The following is a 24089-nucleotide window of genomic DNA, read 5'->3' on the forward strand; positions in this document are numbered from 1 at the left end:
CAACACATTTCCATCACAAAATAACTGTCCAGCCAACTGATGAACTAGAACACAAAGTTAGCATGCAGATACATAAAAAAATTAAAGAGGCAAATGCCTTTGTTGTAAGGAGGTTGGAATACAAAAATAATAAAATTTTACTTCAAATGTACAGAGCTTTAATGAAACTATTGAAGCCTGCAGTGTTGTGTGCAGTTTGGTCTCCATATTTACAGAAGGAAGTATTTTAAAGTTTGTGAGAAGATTTGTAGCTCGGGTGCTCGTTGCTGTGGTTCTGTTCGCCGAGCTGGAAGTTTTTGTTGCAAACGTTTCGTCCCCTATCTAGGTGACATCCTCAGTGCTTGTGAGTCTCCTGTGAAGCGCTTCTGTGGTGTTTCCTCCGGCATTTATAGTGGCCTGTCCCTGCCGCTTCCGGTTGTCAGTTTCAGCTGTCCGCTGTAGTGGCCGGTATATTGGGTCCAGGTCTATGTGTTTGTTGATGGAGTTTGTGGATGAGTGCCAAGCTTCTAGGAATTCCCTGGCTGTTCTTTGTTTCGCTTGCCCTATAATGGTAGTGTTGTCCCAGTCAAATTCATGTTGCTTGTCGTCTGCGTGTGTGGCTACTAGGGATAGCTGGTCGTGTCGTTTCGTGGCTAGTTGATGTTCGTGGATGCGGATCGTTAGCTGTCTTCCTGTTTGTCCTATATAGTGTTTTGTGCAGTCCTTGCATGGGATTTTGTACACTACATTAGTTTTGCTCATGCTGGGTATCGGGTCCTTCGTTTTGGTGAGTTGTTGTCTGAGAGTGGCTGTTGGTTTGTGTGCTGTTATAAGTCCTAGTGGTCGCAGTAGTCTGGCTGTCATTTCAGAGATGTTCTTGACGTATGGTAGTGTGGCTAGTCCTTTGGGTTGCGGCATGTCTTCGTTCTGTTGTCTTTCCCTTAGGTATCTGTTGATGAAATTGCGAGGATATCTGTTTTTTGCGAATACCTTGTTCCTCTTCCTCTTTTTGCAGTTCTGGTGTGCTGCAGTGTGTTGTGGCCCTTTTGAACAGTGTCTTGATGCAACTTTGTTTGTGTGTGTTGGGGTGGTTGCTTTCATAGTTCAGGACTTGGTCTGTGTGTGTAGCTTTCCTGTGTACCTTAGTGGTGAATTCTCTGTTTGATGTTCTCTGTAACATCACGTCTAGGAATGGGAGTTGGTTGTCCTTTTCTTCCTCTCTCGTGAATCGGATTCCTGTGAGTGTGGAGTTGATGATCCGGTGTGTATTCTCTATTTCCGTGTTTTTAATGATTACAAAGGTGTCATCAACGTATCTGACCCAGAGTTTGGGTTGAATTTGTGGTAAGGCTGTTTGTTCTAACCTTTGCATTACTGCTTCTGCTATGAGTCCCGAGATCGGTGAGCCCATGGGTGTTCTGTTGATTTGTTCATATATCTGGTTGTTGAATGTGAAGTGTGTTGAATGTGAAGTGTGTCATTAAAAACACGGAAATAGAGAATACACACCGGATCATCAACTCCACACTCACAGGAATCCGATTCACGAGAGAGGAAGAAAAGGACAACCAACTCCCATTCCTAGACGTGATGGTACAGAGAACACCAAACGGAGAATTCACCACTAAGGTACACAGGAAAGCCACACACACAGACCAAGTCCTGAACTATGAAAGCAACCACCCCAACACACACAAACGGAGTTGCAACAAGACACTGTTCAAAAGGGCCACAACACACTGCAGCACACCAGAACTGCAAAAAGAGGAAGAGGAACACCTATACAAGGTATTCGCAAAAAACAGATATCCTTGCAATTTCATCAACAGATACCCAAGGGAAAGACAACAGAACGAGGACATGCCACAACCCAAAGGACTAGCCACACTACCATACGTCAAGAACATCTCTGAAATGACAGCCAGACTACTGCGACCACTAGGACTTATAACAGCACACAAACCAACAGCCACTCTCAGACAACAACTCACCAAAACGAAGGACCCGATACCCAGCATGAGCAAAACTAATGTAGTGTACAAAATCCCATGCAAGGACTGCACAAAACACTATATAGGACAAACAGGAAGACAGCTAACGATCCGCATCCACGAACATCAACTAGCCACGAAACGACACGACCAGCTATCCCTAGTAGCCACACACGCAGACGACAAGCAACATGAATTTGACTGGGACAACACTACCATTATAGGGCAAGCGAAACAAAGAACAGCCAGGGAATTCCTAGAAGCTTGGCACTCATCCACAAACTCCATCAACAAACACATAGACCTGGACCCAATATACCGGCCACTACAGCGGACAGCTGAAACTGACAACCGGAAGCAGCAGGGACAGGCCACTATAAATGCCAGAGGAAACACCACAGAAGCGCTTCACAGGAGGCTTCCAAGCACTGAGGATGTCACCTAGACAGGGGACGAAACGTTTGCAACAAAAACTTCCAGCTCGGCGAACAGAACCACAGCAGGAATTATTTTCACTGAAAAACAATTAAATCACTGTACAAGCTGGCTGGCAGTGCTAATTCAATCTGGAAAACAATACTAAGATAATAGTGATTTCTCCAGTTAATTAAAGCTAGGCATAGCTTTAATCACTGCTTAATGGTTTGTAATGTGTATGGTCCACAACACACATTTTAATTTTATTGTCTCACTGCTTGGAAGTTATGAGACAAGCTATCATTCACAACTGAACCATAATATTGTTGTGGTGAAAATGTTTTCAGCAAGTAAACTGTGGTTTCATACATTTCCTGGATATTACTGCTTCATGTTTAATGAACAGAAAATAAACGTTTCTGTTTTTATGTGGTTTCTGATATTGTAGTTTAGCTATTTATGTCCTACTGTTTTTATTTAAACTTGTTAAAGCAGTGGATGTATAGAACTGGTTCTTATAAAAGCAGCCAATTCTAGTTTTAATCAATTTATTTATTAAAAGCTCTAGTTAAGAATGAGATTGAGATTTTTAAGGGCATAATATGATCAGATCCAGCATGAATTTATGTACTTCTGGAACATTATACCTCACAATATATCTAGTCAGGATTTTAAGAAGGAATTCTAATCCTGGGAGTCATCTAACATGTTTTCAAAATTTATGAAGGTTTATGATGGTAAATATTGAAAAATTATTGCCACTGGTCAGTGAATTGTGACAAGAAAGAAATAAAATTTTGCATTTATAAAGGAGTAGAAAATGCTTCAAATCACTTCATAGTCAATGAATTAGCTATCTGGTTTTTATATTCTAACAATTGACACTTCTACGATTGTAATATTAAAAAACACAACTTTTTTTAGGACTGCAGGAATTTGAGGAACAGATGCTTTTTGCCTATTAACATGGGGTCTGTTATAATCCAATTGAAAGACCAAAAAGGCACTGATTTAACATCACATCTGAATCTTGGCACTACAGATTTTGCGGAGAAGGTGAGGCCTGCAGATGCTGGAGATCAGAGCTGAAAATGTGTTGCTGGAAAAGCGCAGCAGGTCAGGCAGCATCCAAGGAACAGGAGAATCGACGTTTCGGGCTTATGCCCGAAACGTCGATTCTCCTGTTCCCTGGATGCTGACTGATCTGCTGCGCTTTTCCAGCAACACATTTTCAGCACTACAGATTTTGCACCAATTCCCTATTACCACACTGAAGTATTGGTTTTTTTGGCACTTCCCTTGACTGCCATTACTCAAGCTCTCCATAGAAGATTTGCTCAGTTGTGATTGTCTCAATTTGGTGTGGATGTTTGGCTAAGCATCTCCATGTCTCATATGTTGTTCTAACGTCAAATCTTCAGAAACTTACTAAGGCAGCCAAAATCAAAGTGGTTGCTGTTTCATTGTTAATGTAGCTGACTTTAAACAAATTTTGAGTAAATTCCGAAGACTCAAGTTGTTGGTAAGACCATAAGACCATAAGACATAGGAGCGGAAGTAAGGCCATTCGGCCCATCGAGTCCACTCCGCCATTCAATCATGGCTGATGGGCATTTCAACTCCACTTACCCGCATTCTCCCCGACCCAAGTTGTTGGTAACGTACTGCAAATCTAACATCTGTAGAGCAGAGTGAGCAAGACTATTTCTTGAGACCTTGTTTGGTGGGCAGACTCACTCTTCATTCACAGGCTAAGGTTCACAGTCTGATGAACTTGTTTGGCTGTTTTTGCATATGATCATGTCTTGTGGACAGCTTGAGTTTGTGTGTGTGTGTGTGTGTGGCTTAGATAAGCTTATCCACTGCTGACTGGTACTGGTGATGGAAGAAGCATTAGGCTCAAGATAGGGCTTACCTGGAGCAGGCTAGCGCATTACTTCAGTTATCTTTGTGGTGATTGTAAGGGCAAAGATGTTGTTTAATTGAAGAACAAGTTCATGTTATGTTTCACATCCAACACTGAACAAATAACTAGTGTACAATTCAATGATAAATAGGAAATACAAATGATACCTTGGTTTTTGTCTGGTTAACCATCTACTTGTCTGTGATTTCACTGTCAGGATCACAATCATGGAGGGCATTGGAGAGCATGGCAGAGAAAAATATGCTGAAGAAGACTGGCAGTCTGCTTAGCTCAATTAGAAACTGGGAACAAGCATGAATAAGCATGCCATCAAGGAATTTGAACCATTATGATGAATTGTGGGTGGCACGTGGCACAATGTTTAGCACTGCTGCCTCACAGTGCCAGGGACCTGGGTTTGACTCTAGCCTTGGGTGACTGTGTGGAGTTTGCATATTATCTTGTAAGGGTTTTCTTCAGGTACTCCAGTTCCCTCCCACAGTCCAGCGACACAGTCAGGTGGATTGGCTAGGCTAAATTATTCCGTTGTGTCCCGGGATATGGGAGCTAGGTAGATTAGTCATGGTAAATGCAGCGTTATGGGAATAGGGTGGGTGGCTGGGTTGTGATAGGATGCTCTTTTGTAGGGTGGGTGCAGACTGGATGAACCAAATGGCTCTTTCTGCACGGTAAGGGATTCTATGATTCAATAAAGGTGAGAATGTTGCCCTGTGATCACAGGCTGTCTTGCATTTAAGGTATGAGAGGTAATTTAGTTGAAACGTGCAAAACTGATGGCTCTCCAGCGGCTGCATCTCAGAATGATCATATCTGACTTACACAAGAAAAGCTGTGAATTTTTGGAAAGTTTTGGAGTTGGGCATTTGGTGTGAACAACCATGGTAGAATAGAGGCTGGAGTGAACGTATGTTTGATGTCTCGGCGGTTCGAAGGAGGGAAGTTGAGACAGAAGATCGTCTATGGTTGTACTGAAAGACAACCAGGCTTGTAGGGCCGAATGGTTTACTCCTATTCCACTATGTTTATACTTAGTGATGCTGGTATCAGAAGGCTCGTTGCACAACGGACACTGGGCTGGGAATTGGACTTCTGTGGCTTAGCTTCTTTCACCGAGCATCGACGTTGTTCACGACAGTTTAAAATCTGTACCAGATTTTCGCCGGAAAACAGAACAGGGAGACGAGTAAGACATTTAATATCTGACTCAGGCGGCATGATTCAGCTTTATTTTTGACGGAAAAAAATTGGAGTCTCGAAAACTGTTGCTAAAGCGTCAGAAACGTTACGCAAACAAAACTTGATTCAATGTGAATAATATGAAGTGAATAAATAGTGGAATCACATGACAAGTCAAAGGGGAGGCACAGCAGAGGGGGAAGGATTCGGCTTTGTGGTACTGTAGCAGCAAGTTGGGGAGATCTAACGTCTTATTTGACAAGAAACTGAACAATGGGAAGCTGTTCTTCAGTTTGTGATTTTATCCTGGAATATGATACTCCCAGGATCGTACTTATTAAAAACAGAAAAGTAGGGATGATAAACAGGGTCGTTCAGCTAGCAATCCTTGCGTACGTGATTGGGTGAGTTACACTGTAATGCTTCCGTACTTTTCTATTAGAAGCGCGATAAAAATTGTATGGAATAAGCACAAATGCTTGGTAGATTTATTTTAAAGATTGCGAAATAGAAGGACAACTTACGTGCACCGGAAGGACATGGTATTTGGTAATTTTTAAAAAACTGTGAAACATCATGATAGTCTGTAGCATGTGGAAAATATTTCCCAGCAGTGGAGCTTCGAATTAGGAAGTGCGAAAAATACATGCGCCAACACTGAAGAACAGTGCTTGATGAGCGAGTTTCACTTCCATGCAAGTATTTTATGTAAAAGGGATTCGATTTCTGCCTGACCCTTAGTCCCATTCTGCAAAGATGCATTGCCAGTGATCGTCAATGCTGGGCCGGATCATTTCCAACTCAAAATCGAATAAAATATCTTTCAGTGAATATTGGTAGTCATAGCTAGTGGCTGATTCGCTGATTATCTGATCAGAACTCAAGGTATGGAGGAAGATCAGTTGGCAAATCAAAGGACTGTTTCACAAAACCATTGAAGACAAAAAGGGGTTGGCCCAATGTTTCCCTTTTTGTTCTTTGAAGCATTTATCCAATTATTTTACCACAGACTTGTGACATTTCCCTTTTGCAAGTAGTCATCCAGTCCCCTATTTTTGAGAGTTACTTTTGAATCTCCAATGCCCTTCAGCCAACCATTCCAAATCATCATGACTCATTTGTTATTAAAAAAAATCTCATCTCTGGTTATTTTTGGCAATGAACCTAACACTGTATTCACTTATGAACCCCTGGCCATCGGAAATGAGAAGTTATATTTCTATAACACCTTTTAACTTGCACAATCTCCTAAGAGGTTTTCTGGAGCATTATAAAACAAATATTCCACAGCCAATATGTAAAGGATGGCAGCAGTTGTGGATTGATTTAAAATTGGGAACCAGATATCTTTAAAATTATGGGGCTGATAGAAATTACAAAGAAAAAGAGGCAAAACCTTGACTGGATTTGAATTCAAGGATGAACATTTTAAACTCAAAGCACTGCTTGACCTGGAACCCAATAAAATAATGAAGGAGAAACTAACAAAACCCTTCATGTTTTTATCCATTCATTTTCTTAACCTTTTTTGTTCCAGTTATGATCCCAACTGATGGTCATACTGGACGAGTCAGATCGCAGATTCAAATCTTGCTTGACACATCATCAGGTTTATTTTTGTGGTTTGGTTTCTGTGGTTGTCAGCTACTGCACATACTCATAGAAGGCTCGAGAAAATCAAAGATAGCACTTATTTTAGTTCTTTAGGTGCTATTTGGCTTTGACCCACCATTTGTAGGGAATGGTTTTCTGGATCAATATTTTGAGGAACCAACTAGATAACAGGCTAGTATTGAATACTAGACTGAATATTGAATAATGAAAAAGGAATAATTGACAATCTTGCTGTGTGAAGCTCTCTGGGAAAATATGGCCATAATGTGATAGAATTCTTCATTAAAATTCAGTGACATCATTGATTCTGAGACTGTGGCCTCGAGTCTAAATAAAGGAAATATGATTCTGTGAGGTGCAAGCTGACTATGATAAATTTGGGAATGTTTCTGAAAAGGATGGCAGTGAGTTAGCAGGAGAAAACTTATTAAAAATGCATATAGGACCTGCAACAATCGGCACAAAAACGTAACAGGAAAGGTGGCCTGACCATGGCTAAGAAGGGAAATCAGAGATAGTATGAAATTCAAGGAAGGAACATAAAAATGGCCAAAAACAGCAGCAGACCTGAGATTTGGGAGCAGTTTAGATTTCAGCAAGGGAGGACAAATGGATTGGTTAAGAGGGGGAAAATAGAGTATTGGAGTAAGCGTGCAGGTGTCTATAACTGATTGTAAAGCTTCAATAGAGAAAAATGAAGACAAAAATATTAGTGAAGACAAGTGTAGGTCCCTTCCAGCCAGAAACGTGAAAGTTATAGTGGGGAAACAAAGAGATGGCAGACCAATTAAATACATACTTTTGTTCTGACTTCACTAAAGAGGAACAGATAACAACCCGAAAATGTTGGGAAACACTGGATCTTGTGAGAGGGAAGAACTGAAGGAAATCAGTATTGGTAGATAAGCAGTACTGTGGAAATTGATGGGATTAAAGGCTGATAAATTCCCAGGGCTTGATTAATCGACATCCCAGAGTACTTAAGGAAGTGGTTCCAGAAGTAGTGATTGCATTGGTGGTTATTTTTGAAGATTCTGTTGGTTCTGGAACATTTCCTTTGGACTGCAGAGTAGCTAATATAGCCTCATTATTTCAATAAAAAAGGAGGTAGCAGGAAAACAGGGAATTATAGACTGGTTAGTCTGATAGTGGTGGTGGGGAAAATATGAGAGTTCATTATAAAATAATTAATGGTAGAGCACTTTGAAATAGTGATAGGAATGGACAGAGTCAGTATGGATTGATGAAAGAGAAATCATGCTTGATAAATCTAATGGAAAGTTTTGAGGATGTAACTAGTAGAGTTGTTAAAGGGGAGTCAGTGGAAATAGTTTAATTGGACGATTGGAAGGCTTTTGTTAAGATCTCACATAAGAGATTAGGAAGTAAAACTAAAATGCATGGGATTGGGGAACTGTACTGGCATGGATAAAGAACTGGTTGGCAGTCAGGAAAAAGGGTAGGAATAAATGGGTGTTTTTCTTGAGTGTCAGGCAGTGATTAGTGGGATACCACAGGGATCAGTGATTGGGTCTCAGCCAATTACAATACATATTAATGATATCGATGAGGGAGCTAAATGTATTAACTCCAAGTTTGTAGATGACGATGCTGGGTGGGAGGGTGAGCTGTGGAGGCTGCAGAGATGTGTCGCTGTGATTAGGACAAGTCAAGTGAGTGGATAAATGCATGGCAGGTGAAGTGTGACATGGATAAATGTGAGATTTTCTACTTTGGTAGCAAAACCAGGAAGGTAGATTCATTATCTGACTGGCAATTGATTGGGAAAGAGGGAGGTGCAGTGAGATCTATGTGACCTTGTGCATTAGTCACTGAAGTAAGCATGCAGGTGAAAGTGAAGAAGAAAAATGGTATGATGCCCTTCATAGCAAGTGGACACCAGTAAAGGAGTAGGGGATAGCTTACTGAAGTTATACAGAGCTTTGGTACGACCACACCTGAAATATTTTATGTAGTTTTAATCTCCTTATCGGAGGAAGGACACTCTGGCCATGGATGGTGCAACAAAGGTTTATCAGGCGAAATTGAGTACTGCAGATGCTGGAGGTTAGAGTCAAGACTGTGGTGCTGAAAAAGCACAGCAGATTAGGCAGCATCTGAGAAGCAGGAAAATTGACGTTTCGGGCAAAATCCCTTCATCAGAAATGAGACTCATTCCTGATGAAGGGCTTTTGCTCAAAAACGACGATTTTCCTGCTCGGATGTTGCCCGACGAAAGGTTTATCAGTCTGATTTATGAAATGGCAGGTGTAGTGATTGGACCCAAGTGGATCTTATTGACTGAGTTCCTTGATTGGGTTTGTTAAGCTGGGCCAATCTCGGAGCCCTTGCAGACAGACATAATTAGGGGATTCAGAATCTCCTCACTTAAGGGACTGATTCTGAGCTGGCCGGTCATAGCCAGTGTACCGCGTGCAAAATACATAAAGGACAAAAGGGTAACTAGGGAGAGAATAGGCCCCCTCAAAGATCAGCAAGGCGGCCTTTGTGTGGAACTGCAGAAAATGGGGGAGATACTAAATGAGTATTTTGCATCAGTGTTTACTGTGGAGAAGGACATGGAAGATATAGAATGTAGGGAAATAGATAGTGACATCTTGGAAAATGTCCATATCACAGAGGAAGAAGTGCTGGATGTCTTGAAACACACAATAGTGGATAAATCCTCAGAACCTGATCAGGTGTACCCTAGAACTCTGTTTGAAGCTAGGAAAGTGATTGCTGGGCTCCTTGCTGAGATATTTGTATCATCGATAGGGACAGGAGTGGTGCCAGAAGACTGGAGGTTGGCTAATGTGGTGCCACTATTTAGGAAAGGTGGTAAGGTCAAGCCAGGGAACTATAGACCAGTGAGCCTGATGTCGGTGGTGGGCAAGTTATTGGAAGGAATCCTGAGGGACAGGATGTACATGTATGAAAGGCAAAGACTGACTAGGGATAGTCAACATGGCTTTGTGTGTGGGAAATAGTGTGTCATGAACTTAATTCAGTTTTTTGAAGAAGTAACAAAGAGGATTGATGAGGACAGAGCAGTAGGTGTTCTATATGGACTTCAGTAAGACGTTCAACAAGGTTCTGCATGGAAGACTGGTTAGCAAGGTTAGATCTCATGGAATACAGGGAGAACTAGCCATTTGGATACAAAACTAGTTCAAAGGTAGAAGACAGACAGTGGTGGTGAAGGGTTGTTTTTCAGACTGGAGGCCTGTGACCAGTGGAGTGCCAAAGGGATTGGTGCTGGGTCCACTACTTTTTGTCATTTATATAAATAATTTGGATGTGAGCATAAGAGGTATAGTTAATAAGTTTGCAGATGACACCAAAATTGGAGGTGTAGTGGACAGTGAAGAAGGTACCTCCGATTACAACGGGATCGTGATCAGATGGGCCAATTGGCTGAGAAGTGGCAGATGGAGTTTAATTTAGATAAATGTGAGGTGCTGCATTTTGGGAAAGCAAATCTTAGCAGGATTTGTATACTTAAGATTAGATTAGATTTGTATGGAAACAGACCCTTCGGCCCAACAAGTACAAACTGACCCTCCGAAAAGTAACCCACCAAGACCCATTCCCTTATCCTATATATACCCCTGACTAATAGGTAATTAATGGACCTTAATGGTAAGGTCTTAGGGAGTGTTGCTGAACAAAGAGACATTGGAGTGCAGGTTCATAGCTCATTAAAGTAGAGTCGCAGGATAATGAAGAAGGCGTTTGGTTATGCTTTCCTTTAATGGTCAGAGTATTGAGTACAGGAGTTGGAAGGTCATGTTGCGGCTGTACAGGACATTGGTTAGACCACTGTTGGAATATTGTGTGCAATTCTGGTCGCCTTCCTATCGGAAAGATGTTGTGAAACTTGAAAGAGTTCAGAAAATATTCACAAGGATGTTGCCAGGGTTGGAGGATTTGAGCTATAGGGAGAGGCTGAATAGGCTAGGGCTTTTTTCCCTGGAGCATCAGAGGCTGAGGGGTGACCTTATAGAGGTTAATAAAATCATGAGGGGCATGGATAACATAAATAAACAAAGTCTTTTTCCTGGGGTAGGGGAATCCAGGTTTAGGGTGAGCGAGGAAAGATATAAAAGAGACCTAAGGGGCAACGTTTTCATGCAGAGAGTGGTGTGTGTATGGAATGAGCTGTCAGAGGAAGTGTTGGAGGCTGGTACAATTGCACATTTAAAAGGCATCTGGATGGGTATACGAATAGGAAGGGTTTGGAGGGATATGGGCCAGGTGCTGGCAGGTGGGACTAGATTAGGTTGGGATATCTGGTCGATACGCATGAATTGAACTGAAGGGTCTGTTTCTGTGCTGTACATCTCTGACTATGACTCTATGTAAATAAAGGGTGACTTAGTGATGGGATACCAGCCTCTGTGCAGTTATTTCAGCAGCACTGAGATGTGAAGAGAGTCCAGATTTGTTAGGAATATATTCACTGGATTTTCAGGAGCATGAGGAAGGATCTGCGTGAAAACATAGCCCCTCAGGTCCCTTTAAAATCTTTTCCCTCTCACTACAGCATGGAAACAGACCCTTCGGTCCAACCTGTCCATGCTGACCAGATATCCCAACCCAGTCTAGTCCCACCTGCAGGCACCTGGCCCATATCCCTACAAACCCTTCCTATTCATATACCCATCCAGACGCCTCTTAAATGTTGTAATTGTGATAGCCTTCACTACTTCCTCTGGTAGCTCATTCCATACATGTACCACCCTCTGCGTGAAAATGTTGCCCCTTAGGTCTCTTTTATATCTTTCCCCTCTCACTCTAAACCTATACCCTCTAGTTCTGGACTGTCCCACCCCAGGGAAAAGACTTTGTCTATTTATCCATCCATGCCCCTTATAATTTTGTAACCCTCTATAAGGTTACTCCTCAGCCTCCAATGCTCCAGGGAAAACAGCCCCAACATATTCAGCCTCTTCCTATAGCTCAAATCCTCCAACCCTGGCAACATCCTTGTAAATCTTTTCTGAAGCCTTTCAAGTTTCACAACATTTTTCCGATAGGAAGGAGACCAGAATTGCACACAATATTCCAACAGTGGTCTAACCAATATCCTGTGCTGTACATCTCTATGGCTCTAATGACCTTAAATCTTAGTCCTCAACTTTTGGCTTGCCCTCCCCTGTGAAAAGACCTTGATTATTCACCCTATCCATGCCCCTCATGATTTTATAAACCTCCATAAGGTGGCTCCTCAGTCTCCAAAGCTGCAGAAAAAATATCCTACATGTGCAACACATTTGCATAATCTTTTGAGTATTCTGTTGGTTAGTTGTTGAAAGGTTGCTGGTACATTTTTCATTTCAAACTGCATGACTTGATTTTGCTAAAATTCACCTGGTGTTCCATAAGCTAATAAATTCTTTAGCTTTATCAGTCAATGGAACTTGCCAATATTCTTTTTAACAAGTCATTTTTTGTAACAAATTATGCCTGTCCATCCTTTCAATAGAATCTTCCAATAATGAACTTGGATATGAATCTACTTTTGTAAGTGCATTGACTCTGCTATAATAGATACTAAAAATCAATTTTGGGGCGATTCATGGAGAGTCTCCCTCCATGATCCCCATCATGTTTTCCTGTGCAATTCTGTGTTTGCACTTTCATGTGCTCACCTGAGGCAGAATTTTCAGGATTTCCAGCACCATTTTAAAGCACAGCTGTGCATTAGGTCATGTGTTGCCGGTCAGGTACATTAAGTGTACACTGTACACGTAGTGGAAGAGAAACAAAAAACTAAAGCTTCTGTGAGTACATGGGTAGTGCAGGTGATACTTCATTGTAAGTATAAGTTCACATTTGTGAATATATTGGTATTTTACATCATCACCTATCTAATTAATAGCCATTTAACTGCAGCTGCAAGAATCAAGATACTCAGGCTAACTGTCCTTTTGAGTCATGTTGGAACCATTTCTACTCTTTTCCCTAATGCCCAGCATAGCATAATATCTTGTCATTGTTTAAACAGGGCGCATCACATGCTGGAAAGCCTTCAAAAGGTTGAAAACATTAACTTCTAATGAACATCAACAAAAGCTAAGATAAAACAAATATAAAAACATTTGTTTTGCAAAACAAACAGTGTCTGCTTGCTTTTAAAGCTACAACAAATTTACACGCCATGAGTAATCACTACATCCAGCTCACATCTATTGAACGGAGTGTCAATTAAATCCTGTTTGGCTTGTTGTATCTGACGCTGCAGCATTTTATCACGCTGAAGATATTGTTTATCCTTGAAAGACCACTGCTGGTCTCCAGCTCCTCAGAGCCCATCACATCCTCTCTTTGCCTGCTCTCGTTGAGCACTGCATATTAGGATCAAATGATAAACTTGAGCGCAAGGTCTTCTCAGACCAATCCAAGTATCAGAATCTATTGTTTGCTTCATTTGCTCCCTGCAGAAAAATGGGCTGCATTGTATCTATATTTAGTTTCAGTGAGGGGTTTGTATAGTTAAGTCATTAGCCATGGTGGCAAAGGGTAGCCTTGTCTCCCAGAAACCCATCTTTATAAGGCATCTGGCTCTTGCCAGATCTTGCTGTATTTTCCCAACTGTATTACCATCGTCCATCTTATAGAAGGGCTGTGAAAATCTGGCTCAAGATGTTTGTGATCCATGTCATTATGGCACTGTCATGATAAATGAGCTCCAGCTATTATGACTCAGTTCAATAATGTAATTTTACAGATTGAACTTAATCTCCTCCCTCAGGAGCAAGTTTCTCTGGGTTGAGTTTGTAAGGTTGACATTTTATGGGCATTGCATTCCCTACATTAACATCATGTGAAAGACATTTTTTCCTAGCTGATTTATACAAATGAATCTGAGTCTGTAATATCTTTTGTTTGATCTTCAATAATTTTCTGTGATGTAGAATATCGTATTATTTAGCTTTTCCCAACCGTCAGTAATATCCAGTCTGATTACTGGAGAGTCAACTTTAGTTTCTGATTCCTACTGAAATTGCTCTTATTTTTGCTTCATTCCCTGTTTCTTTCACCACTGTAAATACACCTCTGTTCTGACTATCCGACCTATCATAGTATCACTTTAGCATATTAACATGATACACAGTTGCTGATTTTTCCTCTTGTCTGGAGTACTCACAACATAATTTACATAATTGAGTACCTTTTGAATTTGATAAGATCCAGTGAATCTTGCTCTTAATGGTTCTTAGAGACAGGTAGTAACACTATTAGCTTGTCTCCAACAACAAAATTCTGAGCTTCAGCCTTTTATGTACTCTAGTTTCCATTATTAGTCGAGTACTATTCAAATGCTTTTTGACTAACTCACAAGTCACAACCATTAGTCAGGCTACCATATATATATATATATATATATATATATGTCAGCTAGTATATATCTTTGATTCTCCAACTAGGATTTTAAAAAGTTGTTCTTGGGATTTGAGAATCATTGGCAGGAGCAGCAATTATTGCTTTATCCCTAGTTGCCGCTGGGAAGGTGATGATAAACCACCTTCAAATGCACAGCTTTAAATATAAGGACAATCCCAAGGCGCAGTATGTAATCAGACTTTAATGTTTTGCTTTGGTCTATAATTAACTTTCCTTAGCGCCACTATTGCTATTTGAAAATTTTGAAAATGATCATTACCAGTTTTTAAAAACTGTATTCCAGGTGGGTACTTGTGTGGCAGAAAGGCTATCAAGAATTTGATTCCACCATTGGCTCGGTTACAACCAAAGTAAAAGGTATTACTATTACAAATTCATCTCCACATGAAGAATACATATGGGATGCAGCTGATTATGTTATTCCTTCACAGGTATGATTTTGAATACTAAGAACTTTGAAAACCACATTTTCTTATCACTATTTGTTATTAAAAATATACTGTTTCTTAACTTTGCATGAAACGAGTGCTGACACAATGCAGAAATCAGACATTTGAGCTGAAAAATCTAGAGAGATTGTGGGAGTTAACTTTTCCTGTGTATTTTTTTCCTCTGGGATAATCAATCCATTGTTTTTTGTGACCTTGAATTTGTCTATTCATTTTCCCAAGTTTGCAGTGGGATATTGACTACACTTCATTGTCTAGTGCTTTATGTGGTTTGCTGAGGAGAGAAGCAAGAGAAGTTTCATTCTCAGAGGGCATTTCTGTCTCCTTGCAGGGCGTCTTTGCCTGTGTATTTTCGAAGGTGCAAAATTCCCTGTCACAGAGTGCAGTGCAGGTTGAATTGTTAATCATATTCAAGGTTGAGATAGATTTATGATCAGTAAGGGAATCTAGAGTTATAGGGAAAAGACAGGTAAGTGGAGTTGAGGATTATTAGATCAGCCATGATTTTATTCAATGGTGGAGCAGACTTGATGGGCTGAATATCCTACTTCTGCTCCTCCCTTTTCAGCTCTTGTGGTGTGTTTTTTAATAAAACCTTTTATCGTTATTTGCATCACTGATCCTAAGCAATAAAAGTATTCCATTTTTTAAATAGTTACCAAAGTGAACATTTTAATAAAGTGCAATTTTTGATATAAAAATACTTCTTTAATTAGAAATTCAAACATTATTATTTCTTTATAGTTGCATATAATTAAAGCTTTTTTCACTCTTAACAGCAAGAGAACTCCTTCTTTATTATGACTAATTTTATTCTTACCAAGAATCAGACGCAAGGTCGGTGCCCTGAGGTAAGAATTCAGCAGCTACTCCACATTCTTAATTGTTGTGATTGGTTTAACAACTAAACATGTAAATTCACATGAATGTTTGCAATCTGAACAGAGCCTATACACAGTCCCTTTGTAATCGAACATTTGGAATTCTGTGTTCAGTTCTGGTCACCCAGTTATAGGAAGAATATTATCGAGCTGGAGAGGGTTCAGAAGAGATTTACCAGGATGTTGCCAGGTATGGAAGGTTTGAGTTCTAAAGAAAGGGTGATAGGCAAGGATTTTTTTCACTGGAGCATAGGAGGTTGAGAGGTGACCTGACAGAACTTATAAAATAACGAGAGATATAGATAGAGTTGATGGTAGTTGTCTTTTCCCTAAAATAGGGAATTTAAAGACTAGGGGGCACATTTTTAAGGTGAGAGCAGTGAAATGTAAAATAAGACAGAAGAGGCAAATGTTTTACACGGAGGGTGGTTCAAGTGTGGAATGATCTTCCTGAGGAGGTGGTGGATGCAGGTATAATTACAATGTTTAAAAGATATTTGGATGGATACATGAATAGGAGAGGATTTGGAGGGATATGGGCCAGGAACAGGCAGGTGAGACTGGTTTAGTTTGGGATTATGCTCAGCATGGAGTGGTTGCACAAAAGAGTCTGTTTCCATGTTGTATGACTCTATGACTCTATCTAATCACCACACTACATTTAAATCAAATCAGTTGCACCCTTGTGGTACATCAACCTATTTATTCAATCCTTGTGGTTTCATCAGATAAAACGTATATTTCTCTGGAATAAATAGGTTAATGTACCACAAGAGTGCAACTGACTTTATGCATAGAAGTATACATACATAGTGTAAATTTACACTATCTTTATCAGAAAGGATAACCACAAACAATATCAGAAGTCCCATTTTTTAAAACACCCATTGTTTCAGTGCTCTTGATTCCCCCGCCCACCACCATGTTTGTTGTTTTCAGTGCTTTTTAAATGTATTATTCATCAGAAGTTGGAGCAGAAATAGTCCATATAGTCTTTGTGATCTGATGGTATCTGAGCTTAATTTACATACTTTTGTTCTGTAATCCCTTGATATCCTTGCCTAACCATTGGTTTCAACCTTAAAATTTAATTGAGCCAATATCTACATTTGCTAGGGGGAGTGAATTCTAGATTTCTGTTAACCTCTGGGTGAAAAAATGTTTTTAACTTCCCTACTAAATGGCCAACCTCAAATTCTGAGTTCAAATTCCCAGAAAAGAGAGGTTTGTTAGTGTATTTGGAGCTACTATCATTTGAAACAACTGTTAGATCATCCCTGAACCTACTAAACTCAAGGAAATATGTAACCTGTCCTCATGCCTTGTTATAATTTGAGTGAACCTACAGTGTGCTCCTTCCAAAGCTATTATATCCTTTCACTTATAATAGTTTTGTCCACTCTCATAGCATGTGCATGTCATTTCTTTAATACCTGGACATGTGTTTCATTTAAGTCTCATTATTTACTGATTTCAATGTTTGAATTTTATTAATGCAGTAAATGTGTTTGTTTTAGGTCCTTGGTACCGTTGATATTTTGTCTTGTTTCTTCACTGTGAGAATGGATGCAAAGTATTCAGTTAACAAAGCTATTAGTTCCTTATTACCCTTCACAGTCTCACATGCATTCCCTTTGCCACTTGAATTTTCTTAATATATTTAAACATTTTTTGCTGGTAGCTATGGCAATTTTTCTCAAAATTTGCTGTTTCCTTGTAATTCTTTGGTGCTTTTTATGGCTTTGCAGGTTTTCTGCAGGTTTTCCATTTCCCTTTGCATTTATGTCGGTTTCTATTCACTTTTAGCTTGACAATTTGTCTTGCCTCACTGGTTGCTATGGATGCTTAACCACAAAAGTGGAGGCCTTGTTATTTGATGGGTATGGATTGGTTTTTAATAAGTTCAAATACTTATTTGAATACTTTGCACTGTTTGCTTCTAGGTTTATCCAGTAATGGTTCTGCTTGGTATCCTGTGATAAATTAATTTATTTATTTCCACCAAAATTTGTATTACTTAAACCATGGTTTGTGATTTTTCTTCTCAAACTTAATATCAACTTAAATCATAGGGCCACTATTTGGTAGATGTGCCCTTATTGTCAGATTGTTAAACTAATATTGATTGGTTACTAATCACTTAATCCAATATGGCTTCTTCCCATGTCAAGATATCTAGAAAAATGTGTCGAATACTTCATAGAAATTAAGTGAGCTACTTAAGCTGCTTTGTTCTTCCCAAACTGTGGTAATTAAATTCTCTCATTCTATCTGTTTTGCTCTTAGTAACCTCATCAAAAAACTTAAGAAATAGGAGCAAGAATAGCCCAAATTTCCACTGCACACACCCATTCCTCTGTTTCATCATTCAATATGATCATCATTGACTGAGTCTCAACTCAACTCTCCAGTCCACTCTCCACATTGCTTCATAAATCACGAGGTGGAACAAATTGATTTATTTCTTTGAGTAGGAGAAAGTAAGAGTGCAGATGCTGGAGATCAAAGTCAACAAGTCAAAAAGTGTGGTGCTGAAAAAGCAGAGCTGGTCAGGCAGCATCCGAGGAGCAGGTGAGTCGACGTATTGAGCATAAGGTCTTCATCAGGAATGTATTTCTTTGAGTGTTGTGGATTTAAAATATTGTTGGTTCTGTCCATTGCTGTGGTGCAACTAGTCAGAGCAGGCTAAGTGTGAATCGAGTTTTCAGAGCAGGGGTTTCGATGTGGGTTAGAACCATAGAATCCCTACAGTGTGGAAGTAGGCTCTTCAGCCCAACAAGTCCACACCCATCCTCTGAAGTTCTAAATTGGGGAAAGGCCAATTTTGACGGTATTAGGCAAGAACTTTTGGAAGCTGATAGGGGGTAGATGTTTGCAAGTTAAGGGATGACTGGAAAATGGGAAGCCTTCAGAAATGAGCTAACGAGAATCCAGAGAAAGTACATTCCTGTTAGGGTGAAAGGAAAGGCTGGTAAGTATAGGGAATGCTGGATGACTAAAGAAATTGAGGGTTTGGTTAAGAAAAAGAAGGAAACACATGTAAGGATAGGATAGATCGAATTAATCCTGAGAAGAGTATAATTAAGTAGAAGTATACTTAGGAGGGAAATCAGGAGGGCAAAAAGGGGACATGAGATAGCTTTGGCAAATAGAATTAAGGAGAACCCAAAGAGTTTTTACAAATACATGAAGGACAAAAGGGTAACTAGGGAGGGAATAGGGCCCCTCAGAGATCAGCAAGGCGTCCTTTGTGTGAAGCCGCAGAAAATGGGGGACATACTAAATGAATATTTTGCTTTAGTATTTACTGTGGAAAAGGATATGGAAGATATGGACTGTAGGGAAATAGATGGTGACATCTTGCAAATGTCCATATTACAAAGGGAAAAGTGCTAGATGTCTTGAAATGGGTACAGTTGGATAATCCCCAGGACTTGATCAGGTGTACCCTAGAACTCTTTGGGAAGCTAGAGAAGTGATTGCTGGGCCTCTTGCTGAGATATTTGTATAATTGATAGTCACAGGTGAGGTGCCGGAAGACTGGAGGTTGGCTAACGTGGTGCCACAGTTTAAGAAAGGTGGTAAGGACAAGCCAGGGAACTGTAGACCAGTGAGCCTGATGTCGGTGGTGGGCAAGTTGTTGGCGGGAATCCTGAGGGACAGGATGTACATGTATTTGGAAATGCAAGGTCTGATTAGGGATAGTCAGCATGGCTTTGTGCATGGGAAATCATGTCTCACAAACTTGATTGAGTTTTTTGAGGAAGTAACAAAGAGGATTAATGAAGGCAGAGCAGTAGATGTGATCTATATGGATTTCAGTAAGGTGTTCGACAAGGTTCCCCATGGGAGACTGATTAACAAGGTTAGATCTCACGGAATACAGGGAGAGTTAGCCATTTGGATACAGAACTGGCTCAAAGGTAGAAGACAGAGGGTGGTGGTGGAGGGTTGTTTTTCAGACAGGAGGCCTGTGACCAGTGGAGTGCCACAAGGATCGGTGCTGGGTCCTCTACTTTTTTGTCATTTACATAAATGATTTGGATGCGAGCATAAGAGGTATAGTTAGTAAGTTTGCAGATGACACCAAAATTGGAGGTGTAGTGGACAGCGAAGAGGGTTACCTCACATTACAACAGGACCTTGATCAGATGGGCCAATGGGCTGAGAAGTGGCAGATGATGTTTAATTCAGATAAATGAGAGGTTCTGCATTTTGGGAAAGCAAATCTTAGCAGGACTTATACACTTAATGGTAAGGCCCTAGGGAATGCTGCTGAACAGAGACCTTGGAGTGCAGGTTCATAGCTCCTTGAAAGTGGAGTCGCAGGTAGATAGGATAGTGAAGAAGGTGTTTGGCATGCTTTCCTTTATTGTTCAGAGTATTGAGTACAGGAGTTGGGATGTCATGTTGCGGCTGTACAGGACATTGGTTAGGCCACTGTTGGAATATTGCGTACAATTCTGGTCTCCTTCCTGTTGGAAAGATGTTGTGAAACTTGAAAGGGTTCAGAAAAGATTTACAAGGATGCTGCCAGGGTTGGATAATTTGAATTTTAGGGACATGTTAAACAGGCTGGGCTGTTTTCTCTGGAGTGTCTGAGGCTGAGGGGTGACCTTATAGAGATTTACAAAATTATGAAGGGCATGGGTAGGTAAACAGGCAAAGTCTTTTCCCTGGGGTCGGGGAGTCCAGAACTAGAGGGCATAGGTTTAGGGTGAGACGGGAAAGATATGAAAGAGACCTATGGGGCAACTTTTTCACACAGAGAGTGGTACGTGTTTGGAATGAGCCGCCAGAGGAAGTGGTGGAGGCTGGTACAATTGCAACATTTAAGAGGCATTTGGATGGGTATATGAATAGGAAGGGTTTGGAGGGATATGGGCCAGGTGCTGGCAGGTTGGACTAGATTGGGTTGGGTTATCTGGTCAGCATGGATGGGTTGGACCAAAGGGTCTGTTTCCATGCTGTACATCTCTATGACTCTATGCCCTCTAGTTCTGGACTCCCCCATCCCAGGGAAAGACTTTGTCTATTTACCCTATCCATGTCCCTCATGATTTTATAAACTCCGAAAGGTCACCCCTCAGCCTCTGACACTCCAGGAATAACAGCCCCAGCCTGTTCAGCCTCTCCCTATAGCTCAAATCCTCCAACCCTGGCAACATCCTTGTAAGTCTTCGTCCTAATTTTTCCCAGCCAAATAGGTGATTAGCTCAGACAAAAGTAACAAAGGAATCTCACGGTGAACATGTTTAGTGTTCAAAATCTTGTATCACACAGTTTGATATTACCAAAGTTGTTTACTTTCTTTTGACTTTTTCTCAAGGTACCTATGGCTTTTCCAGAACATGGGAGCTAAATTGGGCACAACAAAACACTGAGGAAATCTAAGTAAACATTGTCAGTATTGTCTTTCTAAAATCCACATATTCTGTCACTCACTAATCTATTCCACTATCATACAATGTGACAATACTTTAAATGTTTGCAAAACTTTCCCATTCAAATCTTTTCCTGGTCCACCTTGTTTAACAATATGACAAAATAATGTTCTTTCAACAATATGATGTAATTGTATTTACTATGTTCAGCACCAGTGGAGGTTAAATAGAGTTTTAAATAACATGAACCCAATAATGAGAGGTGAGCTCTGAATGGCAGGGAGCAATAGTATGTGCAAAACTAGGGAGAGATTTCACCATGTTGGAATTTTAAATTAGGTAACAATTTTGAAATTATCATTGGCTTCTGAATTTCATATCCCATGCTGCATGTCAATAAACGCGATGCTCACCCATGTGATTTAATCTCAACTCACTTCTTTAAAGGACCAATTCAAAGGTGGCATTTGGAGGAGTTGGGATGTTTAGGAAAGAGTAACAATTTTACAAGATGAACTCAGGACACTCAAAGTTTTTGCCTTCATTTAATAATATCTCCTGTAGGCACTGCTGGATATAGTAAGGAACTGGAAGGACATCATTTTAAATTGAAGCCTGCTGCTATCAGAAAGAAGGCCTGGTTAAAGTTGGTGGAATGATTTGGCAGGAGTTTTGTACTTCACACCAAGATCCAATGCAGGATGTGGTCTAATGACCTAACCATATCAAGAAATACAAGCAGCTGTAAATTCAACAACATCCTGTAGCCACTCACTCTCATTATGCTTGCCAAGTCATTACATCAGTTTCTCACTCACTTAACTTGGGACATATAGTAATCACTTACTCACTTGCTCTGCATTTCCTCAACTTACCAGTTATCCATTCACCCCAATCAGCCACCAGCAGTAGGAGAACTACTGGGTTAAGACATGCTTTACAAAAATTCACAGACCTGTAGTTCCACTATTGCTGGAGAAAAGAGCATAAAAGACAAGGAGGGAAGAGAACCTGTTGTGGGCTGCTATAAATAATGCAACTGATATCAGAATAATAAATCACAGAGATCAGTGACATATCTGCATCTCTAACCATTGGTGATGAAGATACTGAGACCTCGCAGCTTCTTGGTGACAGCAATAAATATTTACATTCCGCATTTTATTGAAGACTCATGTAATGTTGAAGAAAACAAAGTGCTCGAGAAACTGAACATGTCTGGCAGCGAGAGAAACAAAGTTAACATTTTGAGTCCAATATGACTCATCAGACTTTGAAAGTTAACTTTATTTCTCTCTCCACAGATGCTGCCAAACTTGCTGCATTTCTCCAGCGCTTTGTTTTTATTTCAGATCTCCAGCATCCACTACTTCACTTTTATTCACATCATGTTGCCTTTGTTTTAGCAATGGATGCACTTGATCATTTTAATTATACTAAGTAATTGGCCATTGCAAATTCTAATTCTGCTTGGGCCATCACACATAGAATAGCAGTCCATGGACTAATTAGGTCACTCTTCCATGGAGGCACTTGTTTCTTCTGAGGGTGGACTGTTAAAGAACATAATCTCAGCAGGTATTAGCGCACTTTTGTTTAAATAGTTCCCATTGGAAGAGCAGAGTTTTCATTTGGAGTTTCACAGTTTGCAAGTTAGCATGAGCAGAGTGTGTTGGCTGCAGTACCTATGGAGAGTCCATGATTGAGGATGCATTCCACTCTAAGCTGTGTACTGCTGGACACCATTGCTGAACCTCAGGGGTCACTGATGAAAAAGATAACCCCGGAGATGTAGTAGCATATCTGCAGGGAATGCGCAATCACGTCACATGTGCATAACAGCAGAAAGGGTAGAGGAATCCAGATCATATTTAACATATTGATACGTAGATGTCTTTAGACCCCTGCCTCCTGTATAACTTCACTTCCAGAAATCAGATACATTTGGTTCTGCTATAATGTGTGTTTCTTCAATGTGAATTGTCTTTAACCCGATTGGAGAATTTAGACCGTTATTTGTAGAATCCGAACTTTCCTTACTGGTTATAATGCGATTCCAGTCCCATTAGTTTAAATAATGTGGCTGTTGCGCGATTTTCTTAACGCGAGATTGCACGAGAATAAAACTATCATGTTACATCAGAATCGACTGTGAATCAATGCACACCTTGTCCATAGCCATGCAGACTGGATTCCAACATTAACAGGATGACTTATCCTTTAGCCATGGCCTTTGCATGTGTCACAGATTTTTATGAACATTTTCAGTGCTTGTGGATGAATGTGAAGACATGAATTGTTGGGGACGATTTGGTGGATGTGCAGTAAATGTTTAATGGACAGCATGGCTTTGTGTTTGAGGAGCTGGGCCAGGTGATATGATACAATAAGATCCCTTTTAAGTTGTGTTATTCAGCACTGTTTTGCCTCAGGATCACCCAACTGGATAGAATGAGATCGATATAGTGTGCTTAACATCAGAAATTTAGCTTGTGTTTTGTGCCATGGCTGGCAGATAGTGCATGATCTGATTGGTACTATTTTGGAGTGATCTTTCTCACTATCTGGCAATCTTTCATTCTCTCCCTCCAACTATCTGCCACTTGTTGCTTCTATGCTCCACTCATGGTTCCTTTTTAGTCCCTTTCTTGCATCCTGTCTCTGTGAGGGTTTCAGAGACCAAGTGGTGAGCAGGGAAGTGGAAGGTAGGAGAAATTCTGTGGGAAAGGCCAGGAGCTGGAGTTAAGAGGAAATAGTTAACATATTTCTTATCAAAATTATAAATTTAAAACAAAGTTATTTCATTTATCAAAATAGGCATTTAGGAGTGTACAGTGTTTCAACTTAGAGTATAATGTTTT

The 24089-nt window shown here is 40.3% G+C and overlaps 1 protein-coding gene across 4 annotated transcripts in view; it reads left to right on the top strand.

The window, feature by feature from the left end:
* The first annotated feature begins 5514 nt into the window (after positions 1-5514).
* Positions 5515-24089, top strand: part of LOC122562670 (P2X purinoceptor 4-like) — a 50740-nt gene continuing 32165 nt past the window's right edge. The window contains exons 1-3 of one of the 4 annotated variants that reach the window (XM_088000034.1): positions 5521-5894; positions 14798-14945; positions 15743-15814. In XM_088000034.1, coding sequence (XP_087856160.1) covers positions 5764-5894; positions 14798-14945; positions 15743-15814 — 351 coding nt within the window. In that variant the 5' untranslated portion in view covers positions 5521-5763. Of the gene's footprint in view, positions 5895-14797; positions 14946-15742; positions 15815-24089 lie in introns of all 4 variants that reach the window. The other 3 variants (XM_088000036.1, XM_088000035.1, XM_088000037.1) reach the window with 3 other exon arrangements.

The sequence above is a fragment of the Chiloscyllium plagiosum genome, unplaced genomic scaffold, assembly GCF_037043375.1.
Source record: "Chiloscyllium plagiosum isolate Xiang-an unplaced genomic scaffold, Cpla_swu_hap1 HiC_scaffold_24, whole genome shotgun sequence".
In the NCBI taxonomy this organism is placed as follows: Eukaryota; Metazoa; Chordata; class Chondrichthyes; order Orectolobiformes; family Hemiscylliidae; genus Chiloscyllium; species Chiloscyllium plagiosum.